This window comes from Mastacembelus armatus, chromosome 1 (assembly GCF_900324485.2).
Source record: "Mastacembelus armatus chromosome 1, fMasArm1.2, whole genome shotgun sequence".
Lineage (NCBI taxonomy): Eukaryota > Metazoa > Chordata > Actinopteri > Synbranchiformes > Mastacembelidae > Mastacembelus > Mastacembelus armatus.
In genome coordinates, this window is record NC_046633.1 from 2,234,066 (window position 1) to 2,261,437 (window position 27,372).

General features: G+C 39.7%; 1 protein-coding gene across 1 annotated transcript in view; it reads right to left on the reverse strand.

Annotated features, from left to right (window-relative positions):
* cacna1ib (calcium voltage-gated channel subunit alpha1 Ib) overlaps positions 1 to 27,372 on the reverse strand; it is a 109,536-nt gene that overhangs the window by 13,901 nt on the left and 68,263 nt on the right. The window contains exons 16-30 of the mRNA XM_026303208.1: positions 25,364 to 25,434; positions 23,999 to 24,497; positions 23,385 to 23,485; positions 21,629 to 21,752; positions 20,759 to 20,827; positions 15,790 to 15,968; positions 15,266 to 15,392; positions 14,092 to 14,217; positions 13,552 to 13,641; positions 11,353 to 11,545; positions 10,129 to 10,280; positions 8,208 to 8,317; positions 5,728 to 5,861; positions 3,656 to 3,726; positions 409 to 487 (exon numbers count right to left, since the gene is read on the reverse strand). Coding sequence (XP_026158993.1) covers positions 409 to 487; positions 3,656 to 3,726; positions 5,728 to 5,861; positions 8,208 to 8,317; positions 10,129 to 10,280; positions 11,353 to 11,545; positions 13,552 to 13,641; positions 14,092 to 14,217; positions 15,266 to 15,392; positions 15,790 to 15,968; positions 20,759 to 20,827; positions 21,629 to 21,752; positions 23,385 to 23,485; positions 23,999 to 24,497; positions 25,364 to 25,434 — 2,125 coding nt within the window. The remainder of the gene's footprint in view (positions 1 to 408; positions 488 to 3,655; positions 3,727 to 5,727; positions 5,862 to 8,207; positions 8,318 to 10,128; positions 10,281 to 11,352; positions 11,546 to 13,551; positions 13,642 to 14,091; positions 14,218 to 15,265; positions 15,393 to 15,789; positions 15,969 to 20,758; positions 20,828 to 21,628; positions 21,753 to 23,384; positions 23,486 to 23,998; positions 24,498 to 25,363; positions 25,435 to 27,372) is intronic.

The window sequence follows — 27,372 nt, forward strand, 5'->3', positions numbered from 1 at the left end:
AAACCTTTTTTAAACCACAATTCATCTCTTTGTTTACCTGATAGTAGGTTTGGCCCAGGACACACAAAGAGATTTGTCGAAATTACTAACAATCCTGAGCGAAGGTCAGCGAGAGAGAAAGGGATAAGTGATTAACTTTCCATTCATTGGCAATGGTATTTACTTTTTACCTGAGCAGTCAAATACTGTCTGACACGTCCGGTTCAGGTTTCCAATTCAGGCACAAGTGCCAGGTGTGGCAGAAGTGCAGCACCCGTGACTATTGAACTATCACACTGTTTATGGGTAATATAGCATCGTGATAATGATAGTGCTAAAAACAAAAAAGGTAAAATAAAATAGGTGGTATCATCTTTTAGATATAGTTATTAAAATATTTAGAAACAAGCTGGTGGCAGTATGACTTACCCAGCTCTCCAAACAGCTCTACCCCCAGAGCTGCATAGATGAAGAAGAGCAACATGAAGAGAAGACCGAGGTTTCCCACCTGTCACACACAAATTCACATTACAGCATATTCACAGAGATAAGACACGTAGCTTTCCATAGAACAATCAAACGTACTTAGGTGTGATGGGTCTAAACACAATTTCTAGGCACTAGAATGTGCAGTTTCTTTTTTGTTATCATCCTTATAGATCCTGTCTATTTTATGATTTATGCATTCTTTTTGTATTTGTTAATATGCGTTTCAGCATTACCAACATTTACTAAAGATCTAATAGGCCTGGAGGCAGGTTTCATTGCAGCTGTTACAAACTACAACCAGGGAAGTTGCTAAACAATTTATGGTGTGTCCGATCTCTGACCGTGTTCCCCACCCAGCTGCATGGACACAATTCTGGGCAGAAAGCTTTAGCTTTTCATAAAATATTAAAATAGGCTTATTTTGTTATTGATGCTTATACATTTTTGAAATGGTGTCTTAGGTTTTGAATGTTAAACTTGATAGACATGTTTATCCATAACCATGCAAACGTTTCATCAGATCAGAAACAGTTGCAAACAGCAAAACCAGAGGTTACCACAGTCCAAGCAACCAAAACAAAGTCTCTCCATGCGTCAAATCAAGTATAATTACTTTATTACACGGTTTATGGAACACTTGCTGACTTCTCAGTAGGCTCGAATGCATTCATGTATAGACAGATAGTGATGCAATGCGAATGGGTAAAAGACCTCCTGGGGTAGGCAATAAGCAGAACGCCATTAGCCAAGTTACCTCACAGGTAAGGCAGCTTATGAATGTGTGACTGCAGAATTCCATTAGATAGGCAAATAAACAGAGAGAGTGGATTAGGGAGGAATAAGATGTAAAGTTTTTTATTAAAGGAGCAGGTACTAAAGGAGAAAGAAAGGAAAATAAATGAGGAAAAGAGAAATGAAAAAAAATCTTTGACAAATTTCACCCAAGGATAGCTTTCTTTCTTTCTTTCTTTCTTTCTTTCTTTCTTTCTTTCTTTCTTTCTTTCTTTCTTTCTTTCTTTCTTTCTCTCCCCAGTTGTGCATGTTAAAGCCACAACTTGCCCTGAAGCAGTTTGCACGATGTAGGTTAAGCCCAACTGATGTCTTTAGATCCTTCAAACAGAGTGAAATACACTAGAGGGATGAGGGATGTGGTGAGATAGAAAACATGGTTGGATGTGTTACATGCTATAGACGCCTTACAGCTGGCAGCCAGGCTGACTCAGCTGCACCACTGTGGAGCATGTTTTTATGTTGTGTAAGACATTTGAGTACAAAAAAAGGACAATATAACCACTGACTCATTAAAAATCATTATACCTAATCCAACCTGCAGTGAAAAGAACAGACCCTTTAGGCACGTGGGTTAAAATGTTCGTGAGATTGACATTTTTTCTCATCTATGTAGAGTAACATTACAAGGAGATAATAACCCCCTCAGAGTCAGAGCACCATGACAACAAATCTAAAATTACATTTCTATGAAAACGAAAAAGGGAAAATGTAAGACTGTTGTGCGTTGGTTCAACTGGTACGAGGATCCTCATATTTCTAAAAATCTAACCCCTTTTCAGTTTCATTAACGCATCACAGGAATAATGCAAGATTTCTTTGACCGGCACAGCTTGTAATTTACCGGCTTTGTTGGTATGACATTTATTTTATTTATTTACCCTTCAGAAAAATCAAGTCAAAAACAATAAAATTTGTCGAAAGGAGAAAAAGGACTGAAAAAAAACAACTAAAAAACAAGTTCAAGAAAAACTAGGTACAACAGAAGCAGTGGATATTTTTGTGAGTGTAATTTTGCCTCAATGTGTGAACCTGTGTTTATTTGTGTGCTTATACCTGTGTGTGTGCATGCTTTTCTACCAAACACCAGGGAGAAAAAAAATCCCAAAGGGCTCAGTCAGAGCATTGATGGAGCAGCAGAAATAAAGAAAAAGAAAATCAACTTGTGGCTGCACACAGACTCGCCCCATTACAAATGACTTTAATAAAGAGCTGTTTTCAAGCGAGCACCCAGTCCACATCCATTAGTGCATTTTTCTCTGGTTGTCTTGCATTGCAGAGAGAGAGAGAGGGAAAAAAAAAACGATTTAGAGCTTCATAATATTAGGAAAAAGCAAAGAGAGTCAGACCTTCAGTTACTTATTTTCATGTGCAGCAAAAGATATACTACTCCCCAGAGAGGATGCATAGGATGAGTAATGACATGTCATTTTATCATGGTGTTGCAAAAAAAAAATGTTGTGTTAGAACAAAAGTAGCAGATTTTTTGCACATTTTAGTCCTGTGACCTTCCAATCTCATTTTAAATGTCTCATTTTTTATTCTTTTTTCTGCACGTGTGATTTTTAAAAAATCCTCCTCCAACTGTGCTAGTTAAAAAAGTCAAGAATTAATCCTTTAAAACATTCACAGTTTTATTATCTGCTATTTGCAGCTTGACAAGGCAAAAAAAAAAAATATTATATGATTTTTTTTGTGTAGTTTTTGGAAGCTTTAAGCTGCTACTTGACAAAAATAATCACATATTTGACACATTTGTTGTTGGTGTAAACTTATGGTTAGTGTTAGTGATCTGTGTCAAACCAGTAGTGTCAAAGAGAAATCATCTGCTCTCCTCTGACAAAATCATGTCTCCTGCCAACTGGCCTGTGGCCTAATCTGTCTTAGAGGCTAAATGTTCCAGACAAGGGAAACACAGCTAATTAATAATTGAATTGATGGAGACAGACAGAATAAAGCCTACGTGTGTGTGTGTGTGTGTGTGTGAGAGGGTGTGTGTGTGCGTGTGTGTGTGTGTGTGTGTGTGTGTGTGTGTGGGTGTTGAGCAAAGGTTAAAGAACAAAGTCTTTTTAGGGACCAAGGGAACAGGTCTTGTCTCATTAATGTTAAAATCTTAAATTAATGACAAAGGTTTTTATTTTTTTCTGAATTACTGAGAGGACGAGTAGAAAATTAGCAAAGTGTTGAAACATTGGAGGCAAATATTTTGTCATAACCTCATTCACAGTGAACTTCTATAGACGCTGGTCGTTTATCATTCCTCAAATGTTAATTAACCCCTGTGGGTCCTTGTGATAAGCGCAGGGAAGGGTGTGTGTATGTATGTGTGTGTATGTGTGTATGTGTGGTGTGTGTGTGTGTGTGTGTGTGGGGGGGGGGTTGGCGTCATGAAACATACCTGAGGAAGAGCCTGGACCACTGTGTCTAGCAGAGCTCTCATCCCAGTTGCCATTTTCAACAACTTCAACACTGAAGAGAGATCACAAGGTGAGACACTGATAGTTTCCACACAAATTCTTTCTATCCAAATGCGTGTGTGTGTGTGTGTGTGTGTTTGGGTGATAACAGACAACACCTAAGGAGTGAGAGAAAGTAAAAAAAAAAAAGGACAGAAAGACAAAAGACACCAGAGAACAGAGGGGGCATGATAAAGACAGATAAGAGGTAGGCAGAGAAAGGCAGAGTGAGAGATAAACGATCGATAGCCGGAATAGGTTTCCTGACTCTCCATTAGAGACCATCCACAGCTCCCAGAGGCCCAGTTTCTTGATAAACATGGCTGGTGCTGTGGTGAGTAGCACAGGGGAAAAAAAACAACCAAGGGCCACTCAGACAACAGAGGCCCCTGGGAGATGAACATCTCTCAGGATGGTAGGTAGTGGGAGGTTGGGTACAGTAGTGGCAGTCAGTGGTTAGAGAAGTTCTTTATCACTATTCAGCCCTGTACAACTGCTGGAAACACATAGAAACAGGCAGTGGCTTTGCGGTGTATCGTGGGAAATTCATATGCTTCTGCTGCCAAACGTCATGAACTCATTATCAGCAAACTTTTCTGAAACTATTAGAGGACATCAGTCAGAACTTTGACACACAGTGGAGTCTTTACTGGTCAAACATAAGCCCCCAAAACTTATGTAACAAAGCTGCACATCATTTTCCAACTCATGTAAAAAAAAAAAAAAAAAAAAAAAAAAAGAGTTGGATGATGTTTCATCTAGTCAAACTGTAATCATCCTAAATGATCAAATCTTTTAATTACTTTACGTTGCAGTGGAAAAGTCACCTGTGCCTAGATTCAGACATTATTTGACCCTTAGGCTAAATACCAACTTATTCTACTTTTCTATGGAATAAAGCAAGTGTGCATTCACTAAGCTCCGCCCAGCATATTTATTTTATCACCCAAAAAAAACCAAAAACAGCCTTCTAATGTCTGTTAGATGAGCACGAATGTGAGAATGTCTATAAATGACCTTAAGTTACTAGTATGCACTATCTATTGTTGTTTGCAACAAATTATGAAAACGAATATTAATTAACCTGCTAATTAAAGTTAGTATTTTAAAACTATTCAACCGGTGCGCCAGAATATCTTCTCATGTTTGAAGTAGTTTCATAATTCAGCTACATGAAAGAAGTAGATGAAACATTTTAATATTCTTTCCTACAGTCGCACAACTTCGTTAACATTCACACAGAGTGCTAAAGAGGAGAGCAAAAACTAAAAGTCATCAGTAACCGTCACACTCATCCTCAAATACCCCACTTGCTTGTTAATTACCACCGGCTGCTGTTTAATTGGTGTATTACCCACGGGTCCACTCAGTGGTCTCTGGGCAGTATTATGGAAGTCAGAGGGCTATGGTACGGGGGTGTGGATTAAGTGAGATTGATGTAATTATCCTTTATCCTCCTCAGAGTGAAGTTAAGAGGAACCGGTGCAGCTCAGAGAGCCAGTCCTGAAATTTCCTCTGAATAATAAGGACACAGGTGCTGACTGAGAGTCCTATTAAAAAGGAGGAAGAATGAACGACCTTTATTAATGGAGAATTAAGATAACAATAGGACTGTAACTCACACAGACATGCTTTAGGTGTGGGATTAAGTGAATGTGAGTTAATGTGGCAAATGGGTGTTTAGAGAAATGGGTAATTGGAGTTGTATCAATATGGAGAGGGCTTGTTAAATGCTGTGGGATATGCATGGTTAAAAAATAAATAATACCACCAGCACACAAGGTAAGTATATTATAATATACATTTTCACAGCAGCAATTCTCTCATTATAACAACATTGTCACATTCAGTCTTTTACAGCAATGATGTTCTTACTAATGAATTTTAATCGCCTCTTAGTTTCCCATTTTTGCATCAGTTATCAGTTCTGGATCCATCTGCTGGAGTTAATAAAGAAAATAAACCACATGTAATCTTGGTGTGACAGCGCTTATCTCAGAAAAAATATTAGTACCTCGTGCTATTCTGAGCACTCTCATGATCCGGATGATGGTGGGGTTGATGGGAAGTGAAGCGTTGATCTCAATCTCCTCCAAGGTGATGCCCATCACTGACAGGAGCACAATGGCCAGGTCCAACTGATTCCACCTACACACACAGACGCACACAATGGGTTTTCAATCTTCTATAATCTGTAGAATGTGAGCGAAGTAAGGGCGAATGAGCGTGGATCTGAAGTCTTAGCTTGGCACGTTGCTCAGGACATCATGGCTGCACACATCAGGTTCTGTGTTATGTTAATTTTTCAATGAATATTAATGTAAACATCAACTTTATGCATAATTTGCATGATTCTCCCTCAACTGACTTGGCAGAAGAATGGGCAACAGCCCACCACTACCTGAAGGCCTGCTCCTCTCATGAATATGCATGTTAATACTAGCAGAACGCTTGACACCATTGCAAGCCTTGTAGCGTCAGAAACATTACTTCCTGTTTGTTATTTCAGGGCTGGAAAACAACCTGCATGCTTCTGAATCTGGCTGTTGATGCTAATCCTGAAAGTGGATGATGTGATCCACTGACCATCCGAGAACAGTAAATGTGATCTCTGCTCCACTAATGCTAATTAATATTCAGGTTTTTAACCAGTGCAGATGTTTAACGGTCAAGAAGCTGAATTACTAAGCCTAAGCTTCAAAATGTACAGCTCAGCAGATGTCAGTGAGCACAGCTGGAGTTAAGTCATTTTGAATGATCTAATCAGCATCATGTAGGAATATTTGTGAACACAGTGGATAATAATAATAATAGATTTATTAAGCTATATTAATTTATGGTCATTGTACAACTTTGGTGCAGCCCTCTAGATAAAAGAAATGAAGCATTCTTCATATTTTGTTTAACAGCTTTGTGTCTCATTCACCCATTAATACATACACTAGCAGTGAGCTAACATGCAAGTCACTGGACTAACCATGAAGGTTCTCTGTCTCACTAAAGGCCACTTCGACACTGGGGACAGGAGGAGGCTGGGGATCAGTGGAGATTAATGGAAAACCCATTCTATCTGCTGAGAAACAGCTGCACCACAGGGTTTATCTTTAAACTCTAAGTCGATGCAACCTTTTAGAGGAGTCTAACTCTGGTTTCAGCTGACCCCAGGGCTGCACTGTAAGAAAGTGGCCATGCAAAAAGGAGAGAGAGAAAAAACTGCATGCCTATCTCAAACCTTTGGTCCAACCCTATATCTGAGCAATGAGGGCAGGAGATCCAACCACAGTTCCTCTTCCTTAAATACGCATTCCTATTTTTTATTTTTTTTTATTTTTAACAAATTTTGCTGCAAAAACAGCTGCGGGGGGTATGTTCCTCCACATTTAATGTGTCTAGATAATATCTGAGTTCCAGAGGAGCAGAACTGGCACACATTAGATACACAGTGTGTAAACACACTCAAAATGGGGTTGGCCAATGAAGCCAGTGTTTTCCAAAAACATATAGGAGGGGGAAGGCAGAGCAATGTAAATTAAATTGAAGGACAGAAGGAACAGTACATAAGGAATAATGATGCGACTAGAAATGCTTCTGTTTACTTACAGATAAAGAAAGAATGAGGAAGAGACAGACAGAAGAGACAGAAACTGCAACACAGACAAAAAAACATTAAAATAGCAACAAAAAAAAAAAAGGAGGGGGGAGTAACAGAAATATTCAACAGCAATTTATTCCAGCACACACACACTTCTAAAATGGATCAGAAGCTGCAATAATAACATCTACATAGTAGGGCATTTCAAATTATATTCACCAACACCACCACAGCTGCTCCACAGACCTGTACACATGGCTGAGAGAGAATCCTCACTGGATTGTTAAGGTGTTGGCTGTAGATAGTGAAATATATTAAAATTCAAAAGAGTTTCCGCACCTGCAGGGCCTCAATGTGAGCCATTTATTCAGGCTAATACACGGCAAAAGCAGTGCTTTTATTTATGAGTTATTTTTACAACCAGTGGTTTAACATCTGAATCTGTCATCACTAATTTATTTAGGAATAGTAGGACACTGCATATTTGTCAAAATGTGGGGGGGGGGGTTATTTCTTTGATGAAATAAATTTATTCTATCATATGCACCAAGAATACAAACCCTAGTCGCAGACATAAAAACATGATTTCTAGGACATGAGAGTGAAGGTGCAAGTTTTGTCAGTGAGTGCTCAAACATACAGTAGGTTACAGTCACAAGACAGAAACACCCAGCTTTGCCTTCAGCATACTCATCAATACTAAAGGCTCGACACCTTTAGCATCCACCAAGAGTCAGAGGCAGCTACCGCAAGCAATTCGATCCTCATGGCAAGAAGTACACACCTTCTCTAAGATATTTAAGAAGGTGACATGTTACGTGCAGGTTCGTTGAACGTGCAGGAGTTGTCCTGCTGCAGAGGCAGTTAATGCTAATGTGTTAGCAGCTTCTGTTTTTTTGTACCTGTCCTTGAAGAAGCGTCGAAACCCAAAAGCCACCAGTTTCAGAGACGCCTCAATCACAAAGGTGGAGGTAAAGAAGTAGTTGCAGTACTTCAGTGCAGTCTCCAGAGACTGAAAGAGAAACAGAGGTTAAACACAGACAGAGGTTAGAAATAAAAAGACAGCAGAGGTAACAGATGATTACCTCTTTAAATCTGATCATAGCAGCAATATTTTCATGAAACACCCTTTGTTCTATCGAGGTTTATAGCATAGGGCCCTGCCACTAAGATACTGGAAACTGATTTATTGTTTAGTGTTTTCATGGCAACAAAATAAGGTTCGTATTAGCTGAGACAGGAAGAGAGAAATTAATATAAAAGTAAGGACGACAGATGATGCTCAGTGAATCTGTTTTGTCAGTGTGAAAAGTATCTTGCCAATGAATCTCTTTTAATAGAAAAGAGCTTAATTGAGACAACAGAATTATGTCAGACTCTAGGGAGGAACAGACAACACTAGTATTAAAGACTCAGGCAAAAAAGGACTACAGGAATTAAACGCTTGTAATATTCAATGCCCATAATTAGACCTTATTATCACAACAATTGCTGCTAAATTGAGGAAGAACAAAAATATATGCTATGTATGTTTAATGACAATAATAATAATAGCATCCATAGTAGTCACTTCAAATAATTAAGTTTAGTTATAGTAAATAAACTACAAAGTCAAACAAATCCCAAAGGAACCATAATATCATAAATCCTGCAGATTATTGGACTGGCTATGGCTAGCTGTTTCCACACTTTATGTCAGGATAAGCTATATGTAGATTTATTGTGATATGAAAGTGGCATCAATCTTTCCATCTGGTTGTCAGCAAGAAAAGTAAGAAACAGAAAATTGCCAGTTTCTTTAACTTCACCAACATTTTTACTAAGCAAAGTAAAATTCAACCGTTTTTTGAATCTTGCTCTGGGACAGATTTAAATGAAGCATGTAGAGGAAACACTTAAATCATTACATGAAGAAACATGTTTTTGATCTTTTAAAAAAAATTTAATTATTTTCTTTTTTCATTCTCAAAATCCCCATCGAGTGAAGTCAAAGTCTACAACTGGATCTTACACGTCCACTACGTTTGGTGTTTTTCTTTATTTCTTTTTCTAATTGCTTCACTCATTTTTGAATGTCTTCATCTGTACATTTTTTTTTATGATGTGACTTTGTTCTTTTATCTTTCCACATTTTCCCAAATAACAAAATACAAAGTCTACACTTTGTCAGAGCGAAGTGAAGTTCATGAGCACATATTTGCACAGCCCTGTGCTAAACTTACAATAGTGTTTTAAGGTGGTTTACATTTATATTTCTTTGCACTTATTTTTATTATTAGTACAAATTTTAAAACCCTTTAGTGATGAAGGTGGAAATGGTGGCTGTGCCCTTCTGTGCCTCTGCTGTGCGATTGTGCCGTTGTGACTTAATGTGCTGAATAATGTCATTTGTCTCCACCATGTCCAATAATATAATCAGTGCGACACACTTTGCAAATGTCGTGGGCATTGGAAATTTGACTTCAAGATATGAGAATAAATTCTTCCACCCAGCTGTTCTTAAATTTGGATGTTTGCTTTGCTATCTGGGCAGATATCAACAGCACAACTGGGTTGCAGGTTGCAGGTTGCCAGGTTGTGTGATTGCGTGAGTGGGATGCGTTTCTTACAAGATCTGGCGGCTGGACAACCTTGTAATAACATATTGATGTGGTTCTTCATATAATGAGGTTTGGCCGACAAATTACAGGAGTTTCCCAGGAGAAATAACGAAATGGGAACGGGGCAGGAGACGTGTGAAATACGGGAGACTCCTGGGAAAAACGGGAGTGCTGACAGGTATGTTGCCCACACCCCCCCATCTCCACCAAGTCATGTGGTCACCTGTGGCTGGCTGTAGTGCTCCAGAGACATTGTGATAACATTGATGCAGATGATGAAAGTGATGACTAAATCCAGGTAGTGGCTGGTGCACAGACCATGGATAGCCAGACGGGCATGACCATAGGATGCATAGTAGGGCAACTTCTGGGCCTCTGGAGAGAGAAACAAGCAAAGACAGTTAGAGAAAGAAAAAAATGAAACAAGGAGGGCAGGGAGAAGGCAATAAAAAGATTGATGAAAAGAATCAATAGATGTAAATGACATGTTGCCTGTTTAGATGTCGGGGGGAAAGGGAGCAGAAGGCAGTGAATTGGAAAATAGGAGAAAAATGAGGAGAAAAAGAGAAAAAACACAAAGAGAATGGAATAATGAGGGGAAAATAATCCAGGAGGGGGTGAAAGGAAGGACCAGAGGGAAAAGAGCAAAAGAAAAGAGAAATAAGGCCTTGAAAACAGAGAATGCGATATTTGATTTATAAAGCAAAGCAGTGTAAGATTCATTTATGCACAGGGGTTGAACAATGAGGGGTAGAGCAAATGCTGAAGAGGCAGAGGTGAAGTAAAACTGTGAGCTAAAATAAAAAGAAAGAGGTTGATAAATCTGTGAGCACGGTTAAGTAGTTTCAAATAAGTCGAAATAATGATTCATTTGCAGTAATATCATAGAGGACATGTAATATAAAATATCAAAATTGACGTCTTAAAAATATTTTATTTTGATCATAACCAAAGTTCTTATTTCCATATTAAAGATGCTGCTAAATTGTATTTTATTTTTGAAATGAATAAAAAAAATGAATACTTTAACTTTAGTAGTATTTCCTGTATACTGTATATTTCTCTTCACCTCCCTTAAGTCACTACTTTCCTCTATTTCTCCACTGAGACAATACTATTTCCCAAATCTATTATTGTCTGTTCCTTCCTCTGTGCCGGCTCTTCTCTTCACCTCTCCAGAGGTTTATGTTTCCCATCTGTCCTCTTCCTTCCCATCCCTTGACTCATTTCATCTATCATTTTCCTTCGTCGTTTTACGTTTCCATTGCTTTTTTCATTTCACCCCAATTTCTCTTCCTTATCCCTCTCTCCTCTTTATGCATCTCTCATCTCTCCTTCCTGTGCTTCAAAGCCTCTGCTCCTACCTCTGTCCCTTTTCTTTCTCATTTTCACATACAACGTTTTTGCTGCTCCTGCTCTCTTCGTTCATTTTCCCTGACTCCCTTACTTCTTCTCTTCTTTTCCATCCGGCGCTGGCGTTTCTCCTCACGACGTCTGGCCTCCTCCACCTCCTGGTGCTGTCGACACTTGTGGAAATTCTCCACCACCACACCCACGAACATGTTCAGGACGAAGAAGCTGACGATGAGGAGGAACGAGATGAAGTAGAGCAGCATCCATGGGTTGTTGTTGGTCAGTGGCTAAAGGACCGAAGAAAGACATTGGGAGGAGAAACAGAAACAGCTTGTCTGGGAAGCTGAGAAACAAGGGTGTTGAGATGGAAGGATTATCAGGTGAAAGAGATGAAAGATACACACCATAAATAAAAAAATGTACAGATGAAGACATTCAAAAATGAGTGAAGTAATTAGAAAAAGAAAAACACCAAAGAAAGTGTACGTGTAAGATCCAAATGGCAGAGTGGGCAAACAGGTTAGGAGGTAGGTGGCGGAATCTGCATCTTAATCCATGACAGTCAGTGAAAGGTATTTATAAAGTGGCATGAGTCATTTAAGTTAGATGTGTAAGTCCGATTTGTTAATTGATACCATGTGAATGTCCCAAATAAACCCATTTTATAACCTGACCCATGTGACACTGGGCTTGGATGTTGGGCTAACCAAACAAAAAATCATTTAAAATCTCAGGCTTTTCTATTAATATCCAGACCCACAGTGAAAACAAAAGCATTAGATGAAAACTGAGAATTGGACCTGAGAGGGACTGGGATATGTGCCAAGACTCTGAGTTGCCAGATCATTAATAATGCAGTTCACATAAAAAAAAAAAAAAAAAACTAAGCTAGGAATGTGGCTTTGACTGGCCAGTGAAGCACCTTGTCAGACGACAGTGCGACTCAGCATCTTGTTCAACATGAACCAGGCTCAAGGTTGCCATGACCCTGCACAGGCTAAGCAGGAATACAGTAGATGTTAATTCAATTATATGCAAACTAGAAACGTATATAAATTCATGCATATATGATCATTCATTTTGTTGAAAAATGCATATAATGCAGTATTCATCCAGAGGCCAATTTTTGAATAATTGAAAATATTAAAAATGAATTAACCAGGCTACTCTACCTGCCACCCAATCAGTCAGAATGGCTGACAGGGGCACCGAGGAAAAGGCAGGGAGGAAAGACAATGTGACAAAAAGATTGGAATGATTGGATGATGATGAAGGCGTTGGAGGGAGTCATTACAAAACAAAAATCAAGTTCAGGTGCAATAAAACTGGAGATGAGAGTCAGATTTTCAATTTGGAGGAGCAGTGAGTGCTGAAAGTAGAGGGGGGAGTGCAAATGGGATTAGTCACTCAGTGCCATGTTGGATGGCAGTGAGGTTTCTCCCTGCAGCGGGAAAACTGAATCCACCAGAATAATGCACTCTCTTTAATAGATTCTAATAGATTTTCAAATAAAACCAGCTCTAAAGAGAAGCTGCTCACTCTGCAGCCACTTCTAAAAAACTCATTTGCATTCTGTCATCAGACTTTGACATCACAAGTGTGATTGTGTGCATGATTTATGAGGTTGAAAAGATTTTTTCTGAAATTCTAAACTTCTCTGAAACAGTACATCACACATCAAGGTGCCAATATATGTATATCTATATGAAAACACTCTTAATCATGGGCAAACTTCTATTGTGCTCTGTTTTTAGTCATTTTTAGACAGCAATGGAGAGGTATGGCACAGACAAACAAGTTTAATTAGGTTCTGGATATAGAGATAATAACAGTACGATCAATTTAATGTTGGTTTGGCCTTTCACTGGAATTCTTTAAAAATCTTCTCTATCAAATTAGAAAAATCTACCAGCCGTATCCGTTAACATGAAGGTGAGGAGTGAAAAAAATCTGGGACAAGGTTGAAGTAAAAGCCAATGCTCCTTTGTTTCTATAGGTGTCAGTTGAGTTGGTTTGGTGAACTGATCAGGAAACTGCAGGATACCTCCCTGTGGAGGAGTTTTGGCCTTATCCAGCTGGGAGAGCATCATGGGCCAGACCAGAAGTAGTGATTTTATATCCCATCTGGCATCAGAATGCAAGGAAGCAGCTGGTCGATATGACTGGATAGACAGCCACAGGTATTTGGGCCACTCTGAAAAGTTTGCTGCCAATGCAGACTAGTCGGTACTTGGCAGAAATTAGAGAGATCGTAATGAAAGAGTACTTTTGATCACTCTATGGCTGCTATTACCTGTTGGTCGATCCCCACTGCATCCAATCCATGATACATGATGTTGACCCAGCCATCTTTGGAGGCCAACACAAACAGGGACATTAGAGCCTGGATTGGACACACACACACACATGAAAACAAAACACACACCAAACAAAACTTGATTTAGTTCTAAATTGATTGATGCTCCTGAGTATTATCAGAGTCAAACTGCTTATCAGTGAATCATTTTATTTTAATGCCAAAAACTACTGCAAAGTTAGTCACTGTCCTCAATCCTTTGTTTTAGGTGGTTGTTAGTTTGCTGTAGTCAGGTTTAATGAAACAACTGTTCCAGTGATAGGAAAAATACATTTTAAAGATAATAGTAATAATAGTAATAGTTTTTTTTTTTTTCTCTGGAGAAGTAAAAGAGGAATTCTGTCCTGTAATGTCCTAATTTTGTTTTTACCATTTTAATTGAAGTATTTCCGCCATTGCTTGTATATACATACAGATTTCCTAAGTTTGAAACTATTCAGACAGGATTTCATTAAAGTATTTTTCTCTCACATGTACCTGCCCAAGGTTGTCAAAGTTGTATTTGTGGTGAACCCATCGATACTTGGCAGCCAGACAGTCGGATTTGTTAGTGATGTTCTTCACATCAAAACCCACACAGTAGTAGAACTTGCCTTTGAAGAGCTTGCAGGGAGAGCACACACAAAGAGGGAAATGACACACAGACGCACACAAAGATAAATTCTGACGAGGCCAAAGCAACACTCGTGTAGCCACTTTTTTCACGCAGCTTTTGAAGTCATTTCATAATTAGCCGATCTAATGGCTGAAGCCTAACCAAAGACTCCAAAAGCACCGGATATCAAGTGTGGTTTTCCTCCTGAGAAAATATGTTTTTAATTATCAATCATATTGAACACATCAAAGGAGGGAATGAGTAAAATAATGAACAACAGCAGGGAAAGAGAATAAGATTAACAAATGATGGCAGGAAGAACGGGTGGGACTGACAGCTAGATGCAAAAGAAAATATAAAACTGCACTGAAGGAATGAAAATTCAAACCTAAGACCACTATTCATTCTCATTACTTATGAACTTGTCTTTCAACAGGATAAAACTATAAAATACTAACGATATGGCTTGTTGTGCAGATGTTTCTTTTATTGACAGGCACTTTCATTTAATGGACCATTTCTGATGACGCGGTGAAGGAGATTCATTGATGAGAGATTTAATTTGATTATTTTTGCTTTGTTTTGTGTAGAAACAATCCAATCAGATCCATAGATTGACAGTGTATATACAGTAACTTGCTGTTTATATACCCTGTCGAGTCTTTGTTGCCTATAAAGAACTGACATGGTTGTGGATAGAGAGTAAAACTTCCAAACTCAGCCTGTTCTTTGTTTTGGCATGAAAATTACCCCTCAGCTGTTTTGATTTCTGCATGCTGATGTGTTACCTTTGTACATCTTCCTGTTGGATTCTGCTCTAATTAACCTTGTGAGCCATGCTGTGAGAATGTGATTTCATTGTCTCGTCTCATGTGCTCCACTGTTGCTGTTTAATCATGTTTCATTTTCCATTTCTTGGTTTTACTGTTTGTTCTCGATAGATGAAAAGAACAACTGTGACCCAGAAACATATTTTGATCCACTTTAATTATCAGGTGTATAAAAACGTAATAGGGCCATGATCAGCATGGGGTTCACATGTTTGTTGGTGTTTACCTGAACACCAAGAATACCAAAGATGATGAAGAAGGCACAGCAGATGAGCACAATGTTGCCGATGGGTTTGAGGGAGGTGATGAGGGTCTCAACTACCAGCTTCAGCCCTGGAGCCCTGCTGATCACTCTGGAGGACAGATGAGGAGAGAGAGAGAAATGTTATAAATGGCAGTGATAATAATAAATATTTCTTCAATCTTTTACAGTTAAGCCATTGGAAAAATAACCTTTGGGTTGACAGGACTAGTCAAATGAGGAAATACTGGTCTATAAATATCAGTAAATGTTTACCTGACCACTATAAAGTTATAATCTATAAAACCGGTATTTTCTTCTTGATTAAACCTGTACAAGTCAGGCTGAAAAGTACTTATACATATACTGAACAGTATAAATAATAATAATCTGCTCCACTACAGAGTACATGATGACCCCTGCTTTCCTGCGCCTGCTGCTCTTTACGTCTGGCTGTAAGAAACAATAACCATGCAAAGACTGGAAACACGACAGTCTGGCTTCCTAACCTGAGGGGCCGTAGAGTCCGGAGCAATCTGAGAACACGGAGCACCCCCAGGATCTTTGCTCCACCCGCCATTGACACCACAATGTCAATAAGAGAGACGAAAACAAGGAAACCATCAAGAATGTTCCAGCTGCTCCTCAGATAGGCTGTTTCCCCCAAGTAGAGACCCATGGACACCACCTGGAGAGATGAAGGGAGAGACAGCCCCACACAGGTAATGCATTAGTCGCCAGATGCCCACACACTCTCTGACAGAAGTGTGAGAGGACGGGTTTTAAAAATCACAGGGATGAAAGTCCAAATAGAGAAGGAGAAGCGTTGAAATCAAATGAGATAAACTTCTAAGCTCATGAAAGGAGGACAGGGGGAGAGAAAGACGAGCAGCAGTTTCTAAATCCAAAAAATGAGCAAGAGAAGCTCATGAGAAAAAACAGACAAGGAGTAATAAAGGAAATGCAGAGAGGAGGGGGAAGGAAAAACAACTACTGTAATCCTGTCAGTGGTGGGAAATCTCCAAGGCATCAACATTTGAACCTGTTTCATTCATGATCGCTGGAGTGTTAAAGCCACAGCACAAAAACCTGTGGATTAGTTTGTGCAGTTAACCAATTTGACACTGGCACTGAGTGCTGCTGAATATACTGTACCTCAAAATGTCTGTAAAAAACATAAGAAGAATAATTTAAGGAAAGACTTCACTCAGTTTATATTTCAGTTATACACTATTTTGGCTGACATTACACTGTGCCACTTCAGCAGTCTGCCCCAAATCCTCTTAAATCAGACACTCCTCCACTCTTGACTCACAAGCTGTCCGGCCACTCGTGCCAAAATATAGATGAGGTGGGAGTTGTTGTGACTGGACCTTTTTTGGCTATGGTTTATAGTCTGTCACCTTGTAGCTACAGATGTAGGGAGGTCTCGCTCAGTACGTGAGTCCTAATGGGGACTGAACCGGCAAGGAAGGAGGGGAATCTTCTACACAGAAGAGAAGACGTGGGTGACGTGACGTGAGGGGGGAGGGTTAACAATGAGAGCGATCAGTGGGAACAATGAGAGGCAGAAGTCTGGAGGTGTAGGAGAAGGGAAGAAGAGGCTAAAAGAAAAAAAGCATGAAGTTTTGAGAAAAGTCTGCGGGGTTGGAAGTAAAGTTGCATGGCAGATGTTTGCACACATCATCACCACCATTTGACACCCGCTAGCTATTCTCAAGGCAAATACAGCTCAGTGTGGCTGTCATGTCAAAACAGGACATGCAAAACACAGCAGGCTCATCTGCCTTGTTTTACAGAAAACACCACAAGAGACAGTTCCCAGTCAGTTACTTCCAATCTGACAGAGGTTGAGAGGATCTCACAGGAAGAAGGGGATAAACTGCCCTAACCCAGGTGTACAAAGCTGGTCTGTCATCATGGATTACTGAGAGTAATCCATAATGACAGTGTGCAAAAAACTGCAATTTCATCCTTTTAAAATTAAGTCTACAATGCTACGATGCTATTATTATATTATAATTGTTGTTACGTAGTGCTTCTCTTATGCTGTGTGAAACTTTGGTCTGGAAGAGTGTGCTGGAGTGACTGAAAGAATAAACAGGTAATAAATTAAGTCCTTCAGCAGGTGACCACACTCGGTTGGTGTGATGATTCTGTATGCAAGTATCTGCCATGCAACTTTCCTCCGACCTCACCACCTCTAAAACTTCTCATGTTTCACCTAACTTTTCATTTACACCTGTTCTACCTTTGAATTAGCTGTAACCATTTAAAATGAAATCTACTACACTTCAAAGTGTGTAAAAAGTGGTGGAGTCTGAATGTTTTCTTACATTTCTGCAGTTACTGAACTGAGCAAAGTTATATATATATATATATATATATATGTCCTCATCTGAAACTGTGCCAACGCAGCACCTCTTGAGATAATAGACACCGATCAGCCATAACATTATGACCACAGATAAAGTGAATAACACTGATTATCTTGTTACTGTGGCACCTGCCAGTGTGTTGGGTATATTAAGCAGCAAGGGAACATTAAGTCCTCAAGGTTGATGTGTTGGAAGCAGGGGGCCAAAGTGTGGTGGCTACATCACTGGGTCAGAGCATATCCCAAACTACAGATCTTGTTGGGTGTTCCTGGTCTGCAGTGGTTAGTACTGACCAAAAGCTGTCGAAGGAAGGATAAACAGTGACCCTCAGTGTAGCTTTACCATGAGCCTAAAATCTAGAAATGCTTGCATAAAACTCTATGCTTTTCTGTGCTGGAAACCTCTGACAGCAGATCCCATCTTGGAACAAATACTAAGGCTGTCACCACAGAGAGTCACAGTGAGCAGTGACAGCAGATGCACGCTTGCCAGCTGTTGTCAGGAAACACTAACCCAGAACTATTGTAGGAGCTGGTTTTTCAATGTAAAGAAAGACTGAAAATAAAAAGAAATGAAGAAATACTGAACAATGTGGACGAGATAGAAATACACAGTGTATTGTGATGATGTCTTTTAAAGATGAAACAATATGGACAGAAATACATTTTTCTTATTAATGTAATGCAGGCGTTCTAACCAGCTAACATGAGCTGTGAACTTTTTTGGGAATGCTTTTTAGTAAATAGCATTCACTGTGTCTACCCTGGGAATACAGGCTGAAATCTTAACATGTACTGATAAATTTGCTCACTAATGCTACTTAGAGCTAAAAAGCAAAATCTCACACAACATTTTGAACACAGCTTCTCTTACTAAGCTCCCCCGAAAGTGGTACGAAGCAGTTTTAAAGAAAGATGCTTTGAGGGCAACACTCTAATTTCTCACTGACACAACACCACATTTTTGAGGATGTTACAGTATGTGCAAGTTCTGCTTTAGCCGCAAGCTATTGTAGATGCTATTTCATGGCAGGGGGAAGAAACGGATCACCTGACAGAGGTAAACAAAGGATTAAGTATGTCTCTATGGCAAAAAGACTGTAGCTTTAAACTGGGTCTGATGGCAGTATACGCCCAGAGAGTAGTGCAACAGAATAGCTGTTAAAATGCTTGTATGAAATTCAGTCTGTCAGGTCTGCTTAGATCTTTTAACAGTCTGATGAGTTGGCAGGCAAAAGACGCAGAGTGACAAGAGCGGATCAACTCTGAACAAGCGTATGTGTGTTAATGCGAGTGTATGGATATGTGAGAAACAGGGGCAGGGTACGTGGATAACCTACACTCCATCCCTGTTTCTAATTAGCCTGATGTTCAAGGTCAGATTCACTCTGTGCAGGTAACACTGTTTACACTGATCACCACTGCTCAAGTACTGGTCTATTTGTGTGTGAGCATCAACTGGAGATGAGAACGGACTGCCTTGGGGATGGAGTGCGTCCTGGGAAGGAAACTCTTGATTAATTATCGTGGCTGTTTAATTAGTGCTCCTTGGAGAGATCCGACTGGCCAACCGGGAACAACAGATTAGGAGTAACAAAGAATCGGAAGAGAGAGGACGGGAATGTTGATGGAATTTTGATGAGATATAGAGAAAAAAAAAAGTCTGTGTTAGTCTGAAATTAATGAAAGAAAAAACACACACACACACACACACACACACACACACACACACACATATGTATATATGGAAAGAGAGCGAGTGAGAGAGAGAGAGCACGCTAAAGCACTGCAAGTTAGTTCAAATTCCACGATAACAACACACTTTTTCAAACTTTCTTGGAATACATTCATAGTGTTGCAGCCAAGTGTTCATATGAATTTGTTTTTTTCTGCACACAGCTGTCCACTCACTACATGAAGTGAGCATGTGATTTATTATGAACACAAAGATCTCCGGTTTGAAGTTTTACCCCGTTGTATAACTTAATATGGTTCAGAAGGTAAATGTGTTTTCTTTACCTTCCAGTCCTCACACCAATTTCAGCCGATGCCACTGAGAATATTACGGCTCCACTAAATAAGGTCTTTTCAGTGATAATGTTAATATATTTGTTATAGCTTACAAAATAAATGCTGTCGAGTAATATTAAGACAAATGAGTGTGTAGGTATGTGTGTGTATGAGATGTTATGCTTTCTATAAACACAACTGGAAAAGAATTTGGAGTGCAAATCTGGAACTATTAATCCCCTGACACAATGAATACGTCATTACTGAATAATGTAACAAGCGACTTTGACTCAATGGTGAGTTAAAGCTAGAACTACCGTACGGTGACTGCTACACAGTAAATTAGCTAATAAAATGAGTTGCAGGAGAGTGCTGGGAACACTGTGTGCCAATGTAACAGTGGAAGGAGTGATAGCAACTGAGCTTCACTGATTAAAATATAAATAAAAGAACAAAATAGTAGAGAGAGTTATGAGAAACAAATACAAGACTGAAGACAGAATTACCCAGTTGAACACAAATAAGTTAAAGCAAGTGAAAATATGAGTGTTGCAATCAACAGAAGGGCTGCAGTAATGCACAATGCTCTATCTTCTTGACAACAGGTTATTGATTGGAAAAAGTAAGTGAATGTGTGTGTGTGTTTGTCTATGTATTTTTCAAAGGGAGAGTAGCTAAAGACCAGCTGAAGAGCAATAACCTTCTAATTAACTTCATTATCTAACTGCCCATCTCGAATGGGACATGTGCAACTGATTAAAGCACGAGTTGCAGAGTTGTCAAGAAAAGAAAAGGAGGATAAGGGGAGGATGGAGGAGCTGTGAGAGGAGAATAACAACTGGAGGTGAAAGCAGATGAGAGATATGGAAGAATGGAAAATAGAAGAAGTGACAGAAAGGGAGAGTGAAGAGTAGAGAAAGGACCGGAGAAAGTAAAATACATGAAGACATAAGACAAGTAGGGAGGAGGACATTTAATAAAAGAAAGCAGGCGACATAAGTGGACGAACGTAGAGGGAAAGAGGAGAGGAAGAAGATCAGATGAGACACTAGGTCAAGACAAGAGGGAGAGAAAACAGAAAGGGATTTTACCTTGACAGTCATCTCTGCAACAAAGATGGCAGTAAAGATGTAGTTCGAAATAGTGAGAAACAGTCGTTCCTGTAACAAAGGGAGAGAAGTACAATAAGCGGAATGAAAGAGTTTAAGGATAAAAGAGGAAAATGAGAATTAAAAGAAACAAAATTAAATGGCAGAAACAGAAACGCTTTTAAAGAAAGTTTAGTTTTCACCTGGTAGCTCAACACTGAATGGAAAAACCACAGTCAGAACCTTGACTTTGCTGTATGCTCAGAAAAAGTTCACAGACTTGATTTGTCAGTGTTTTCCAGTTAAATTAAAATTAGATGTTGTTGCTTTCTGAAAAGTGCCTACCATTCAATAATGGGTACACTTGAAAATGTGGTCTGATGCCAGAATCCAGAGAGAGCTGGAAGCAATGAATGCAAAGTGGGATTTTGCAGTAAATTTAAATAATTGCCTGTTTATAAATCATTTATAGTTTTTTCTTAACAACCAAAAACTTGTGTACGTTATAATAAGTATTAGTCTGAAATGGTTATACTATTAATACTGTTTCTTTCTTTTTGCCCAGTTTTCTAATGTCGGGAGGTTTACATGGCACGTACAGTTGTGTGTCATCTGCGTAGCAACAGAAGGACATGTGGTGATGGATGGTATGTCCCAAAGGTTACAGGTACAAGGTAAATAGAACAGGTCCCAGGTTTGATCATTGTCTTACTTCATGTTTAAACCCAGCAGTGTGTAAATTCATCAACATTAAAAAAAGAAATAAATAAAAATCTGCTGGACAATTAAAAGGCACCCCATCTGGAGCAGTTCCACAACACCAGCCAGTTTTTACACACAGAGACAACTTTTAAGAAGGAACATGGTTCTTACCAGGCTGCCTTGCAAAATCTTTGGTCTCTCCAGTGCCACTGTGATGCAGTTGAGAAAGATAAAGGCCAGCACCACGTAGTCGAAAAGCTTATGGGCGATAATAGACTGGCAGAGCAGTCTGAACCTAACAAGATTGAAACAGAGAAGCATAGAGGGAAAAGGGTGATAGGTTAAAGGTTAAATAGTAAGACATAAGAAAAATGTTGCTTGTGAAAAGCCTAGTTGGTCATTTTTTGATATTCCAGCCACTTAAGGCTTTTCAATCCTTTTTCAATATAATGTGGCCTTAGTTTACTGATGACATCAGTTATTCTGCAGTAATTCATTTACTGAAAGCCTCGAATGATAACATTAATCTAGAGCAAATGTGGGGAGAACACACAACTTCTTCATGCTTATGAGACTCTTCCATTCATTGTGTCTCAAGTGGCCAACAACATCTTTAACCCAACTAAAAGGGAAGCAGCAACACTGCACACTAAACAAGCATCATGGTAGCCAGTGTAGGTTCTGTTAATAAGCTGTATTTAACTTGCAGCGTTACTTTGCACCACTGGTTTACCTCACTGCCTTTGCATTTGAAAAGGATGGCACTGACCTATGAAGACACAGCATAGACTTACCAAGGACTACATGACATTTTGAACTATCAGCTTTGGATGCCAGTGCAGGCAGTAAGCAGCTCCTGTGTGAAGCAGCCATACATCTCATCTCACCAGCCAGCTAAAAAGGGAACAGAATATACCTACTGCTGCACCTGCTCTCTGGGTGAGGAAATCAATGTGCTAATCGGACTGTTCTTCCTCCAAGCCTGGCAACTCAGTCGCTTTATCTATTGATTCAAATCTGGCAACCCTGTCCCCGGATATCGATCATGACCAGCGGCTGTGCTGGCGTAGGCACATATTGCGCCTGCGACACGACTTCTGATGTTTCGCAGTTTGTTTATTTGTCTGAATTCCTCACTTTAATTCTGCTTAGGTGCACTTGTTAGAGCAAACACACACATATGCTTCCACACATATACAGATCACTGAGGCACAAACACGGCAAATACGCACATATGCTCCCACGCTCCCACAAGCACATATGCAATGTCATCCACAAACACATTCACGAACATACAATTGCAGATATGGCCTAACAGTTGTACACACGCCAACATGCACACAGCCCTTGCTTGACAGATGGCACTTGCCAGGATGCCAACACACAGCCCTAGGGCCTGGCTTTCCTTAAGTGGCTATCAGCACGCAGGGAATCGGGGGCGTGAACGAGTGGATGAGTGATTTTTTTTTTTTCATGTTGTTTTCATGGGAGTTTCTACCAGCAATGAAATGAAAGATGATGGAAAACATAACACAAACACACACAGACATAACTTGGACCCCAGAGTCAATAACAGTCTGTTTAGGAGGAAACACAGTGGCATCGTCTTAACAAGCCGTTTGTGAAACCACAAGACAGCAGGTTTCTCCATACAAACAGACAATTGGTTTCACCATGGAGCTCTGTGTTCTTGCACCATATGAGGACAGAGCTGCAACAACTATGCAACATAATTTATTCATGTATTATGGCAGAAGGTGTCAAAGGTTTTCAGTTCCTTTAAACATTTCAAGTACAGTTGTTTCCTGTATGTTGTTTTAGAAGGACTTTTAGGGGTTTAGGTCATGTTGCACCACACAAGACATGGAGGTCTGGTGGGTATATAGGACTGTTGTTTATTCAAGGGAAATGTCTAAGTTGCCCTCACTTGTTCTGAGGGGAGAACAGGTACACAGACCACTCCTCTCTGGTTTCACACCAGTCTGGCTTGTACACCTCCATCATCTTCTGGATACGGAAGCACAGGCTCTGGAGGAGAGAGGATGGAGAAGAGAAGAATGGTAGTGTGATGTTAATTTTGCTAACCTGTTAAAATAGATAACTGTATATTGCAGCAGTGTTCTGTAAACACAATGAAAGCAGTTGAACATATTCAACAGATAGCTTTAGGTGATTTCTGAAAACCCTGCAAAGTTCAAAAAGTCACAGAAAAGTTACTGCAGAGGTTAGAACACACTACTAAACCAACCCCCATAATGATTATGTTTTGTTTGAGTTTTGAGCATCACCCTGGCATTTTTTTTAGAACTAATGAATAGTTTCATATTTATCTAGTGTACGACTAGCAGTATCCCTGAGTGGAGCTGTTTGTCATAAACAACAATAGTAAAAACTGCTCTTGTAGCGTCTCTCCTAAAACCCATTGTAAGAGGTGATGGATATTTATTTCTATGTTGCTTTTATAACATTTTCTCTTTATTGAGTAAAACTGGTGAGTAAAGGAGGAACCAGTGATACTTAATGAAGATCCATGCCACTTACATAGTCCGTCTCATCATCAAGGTCTGTTCTGTCCTTGCGGGCATTGACTTGAGGAAAAACCTCAGCCATCAGTCGGGTGTGGGGACCTGGTGCCTTGCCATTACAGTCTCGGTGGTCCACTCCTAAACCACTACCAGCCCCAGACCCTCCAGTGATGGATCCCCCAGGCCCAGACCCAGTTCTTCTCGTGGGATCTGGGTGGACAGGGGGCAGGCCTGTGGCCTGTCCACATGCCCGTAGCAGCTCTGGGAGCTCCAAGGAGAGAGCCCGTCGGTCCCTCCTTCCAGCAAAGTGTCTGGAGAGAAACAGTGGGCGTGGAGGTAGATGATTAGGTGGTAGAGGATGATGAGAGTGGGATGGGTGGGAGAGAAGAGACTCCTGCTCTGCAGCATAGGTGTAGGAGTGGGGTGAGCGGCTACTGTGCACACGAAGGCTGCCTCCCACCAGAGGAGCCCCACCAAACCCATAGCTCCTCCGGCCCAGGCTGTTTGAGCTAGACCTGCAGGCACAAGAGATTAAAACTACCATTAGTTAGGCCTTTTTAAAATTCGTGGCCATTATATATAAAGGACCAATAAAGACATAATCAACATTATTCTGTGTATTAAATATTTATGATAGCACATCCACTGAAGAATCTGGATTCTGATTGGGTGAAAGGTGTGGATGCACCTGTATTAAACTTTAGATTAAGAAAGAAACTGAGCTTTAAATGTGTACAGTATGTCCATGAAACTGTAAATTTCTGTTGACATAGAGGAAACTGCACTTAAATAATAACATTAGTGGTGTGAAGCTGGTAGGGTGAGTCTGAAGGGCAACAGCGAGGAAAGAAGAGAAACTGCACAGAAAACAAAGACATTAAGTTACAGGTAAGAGTGAGGCAGTGAAAGAGAGACAGAGAGAAAATGTATCTGTGAAACAGGAGAGACAGAGAGTATGTAATATTACTTTCCACTGGACACACAGTTTTAATAATAATACTGTATGCATCACAAAATATGTCACCTTTGTTTTTAAGATCAACAGCAATAAGTGAAATTTTTCTTTTCTGGTTTAAGAACTTAAGAAGGTTTTTTTTAAAAGTCACGGCCAAGCCTTAAAAGCACTTCATATTAGTCATATTAGATTTTTATGATGATTGCAAGAGGAAAATTGTTTAATGGCGCCAGGTGGTTCTTATCCCCCATGTCAATTATGAAACCTGGAGGGTGTTGCTCATTAGGTCATTAATCTAGTCATTAAGAGCATAACACAATGGGCAGGATTTGATGTTTTCCTATAGTTTCGTAAGACTTAATCAATGTATTAAGAAATCATTAAGGCAGTCACTGACAGTGTCTGAAAATAAAACTAATTGTCTACCTGCGGCTCCATGCAGAGTGTGGATGGAAAGGGCGACCCCAGTTGTGGTAGTTGGAACTGCGACCGTGGCGCTGCAAGAGAAACAAAGCAGTTCATAGTAATTACTGGGGAACCAAAAACCCCAACCACAGCAGTGGACAGTGATCTGACAGTTATCAAAGTCTACAAAACAGATGAATATATGTCACTGTTAGAAAAGTCAATTTGCTTTAGTGTTGAACTAGTCAGTTTTTTCCACTTGATGTTAATGTGCGGAATTGGACTGTAAATGCCACTCCAGATCTTGTGTAAAGCTCACTGTATTTCAGTGTTAGAGATTACTCTATAAATTCACTCCCAGCACTACTGTGTAAGGGACCACATAAACCAGTCAAGCTCTTGAGCAAGGAACTCACTGTACAGTAACTCCCACTGCTCTCTAAGGTCAATAGGTATACAGCAGGTGCTTATGTACTGTATGAAGGTGAAGCGTCATCAGTGGAAAAAAGAGAGGCCCTATTACTGAAGGTCAATCATAGCCGAACAAATGAAATCTAAACTGGCCTTTTCAAAGTGAGATGACGGTGGTCTCAGTAGGCTGTCATCAAGTTTAATACGCAAACAACCAGGTGCCAGTTCCAGTTAGAGTAACATAACCAGTTGTGTTTGCGTCCACGTGTCAAATCCTCTCTGCATGACAGACCTAATTAGACCTAAAGTACTGGTGTTCAATGTCACCAGTCAAAGCCTGTGCCATATAACGTAAAATGCATCCATCACTGTAGAGACTGTAGTGACGAATGCTAGATGTTAAACATCACACACATTCATTGTCCATACAGGACTGCAGTGCAGATCATTCCAGAGGTACGCTTTGTTTGTTAGACACCAAATATTACTGTCAAGGCAATTTGTTCCACATTATGACGCATAAACCTCTGACAACAACTGCTACTAATGCACTGCAGAGCGTGTTCACTCCACATTATACCATATATCGCATAAGACAGTGACACAAATAAACCATCTAACATATGCAATCGATTCATAGCTCAAAATGTGCTTTCATCAAAGAGGAGGAAACAGTCACATCATCTGGTAAAACTTGCAGTTAAAACTTCAATACTTCAGTAAACAGCACAAAACTTTCCACAAACAACTGCTTATTACTTTTGATAGAGTGATGTGACTGCTACTTTCCGATATAATTAAAGTTGGCGTGCTGAGACAAGAGGAGGAGACAGCAGAGTGAAGACAATCTCCCGCAACCACAGTGTTTAATATTATTATAACCTCTGAGGTAAGTGTGTTGCTGAACTACAGCTTATCATCTCTCAGCTTTTCACTCAGTTCTATAATCCTGTCACTGCATCACCCTCCTGTCTCTCCCCACATCTCTGTTCAGTTTCCCCTCTAGATTTATCCCTGTCATTCTCTTCCTCTATACCTCTCTCCGGATCTCTGTGGATAAACACGAGACAGGAACAGTCAGTCAATAGAAGTTTCCATGGCAACTGGATGCTGAGACAAACCTTGTAGATCTGTTTTAATGTCTTTCGCCTAAGAAGCAGCGTGTGTGTGTTGTAGAATCGACAGAATATGCACATATGATCTAGTCTATATGTTTTCATGTTAAATACAGAGTGCAAAAATGATCTGATTTGAATAATGTGATATTGGATGTGGCACAAAACCTGCATTTCCTGTGCATGTTCTTCTTCTGTGTCATTATATAATATATTTACACATTTTTTTGTGTAATCAAAAGTCATTTTAATGTTTTTAATTTAGTTACATTCTAGCTGAATGCAAATCAGTAAAGATTGTTGATGAAATTCAGTTGGGAAAAGTCTGACATTCAGTCAAATCCACCACCAAACTCTGTATCTAAAAAGCCACCAATTTTATAAAATCTGTTTTTACTCTGTTTGTCGTCTGTGTTTGATTTATCTGCAAATTACTTTCTGGATCTAATGCAAATCATGTTTTCCTAATGGGTAAAATGAAACGTTTACAGTAGTGGATTCCAA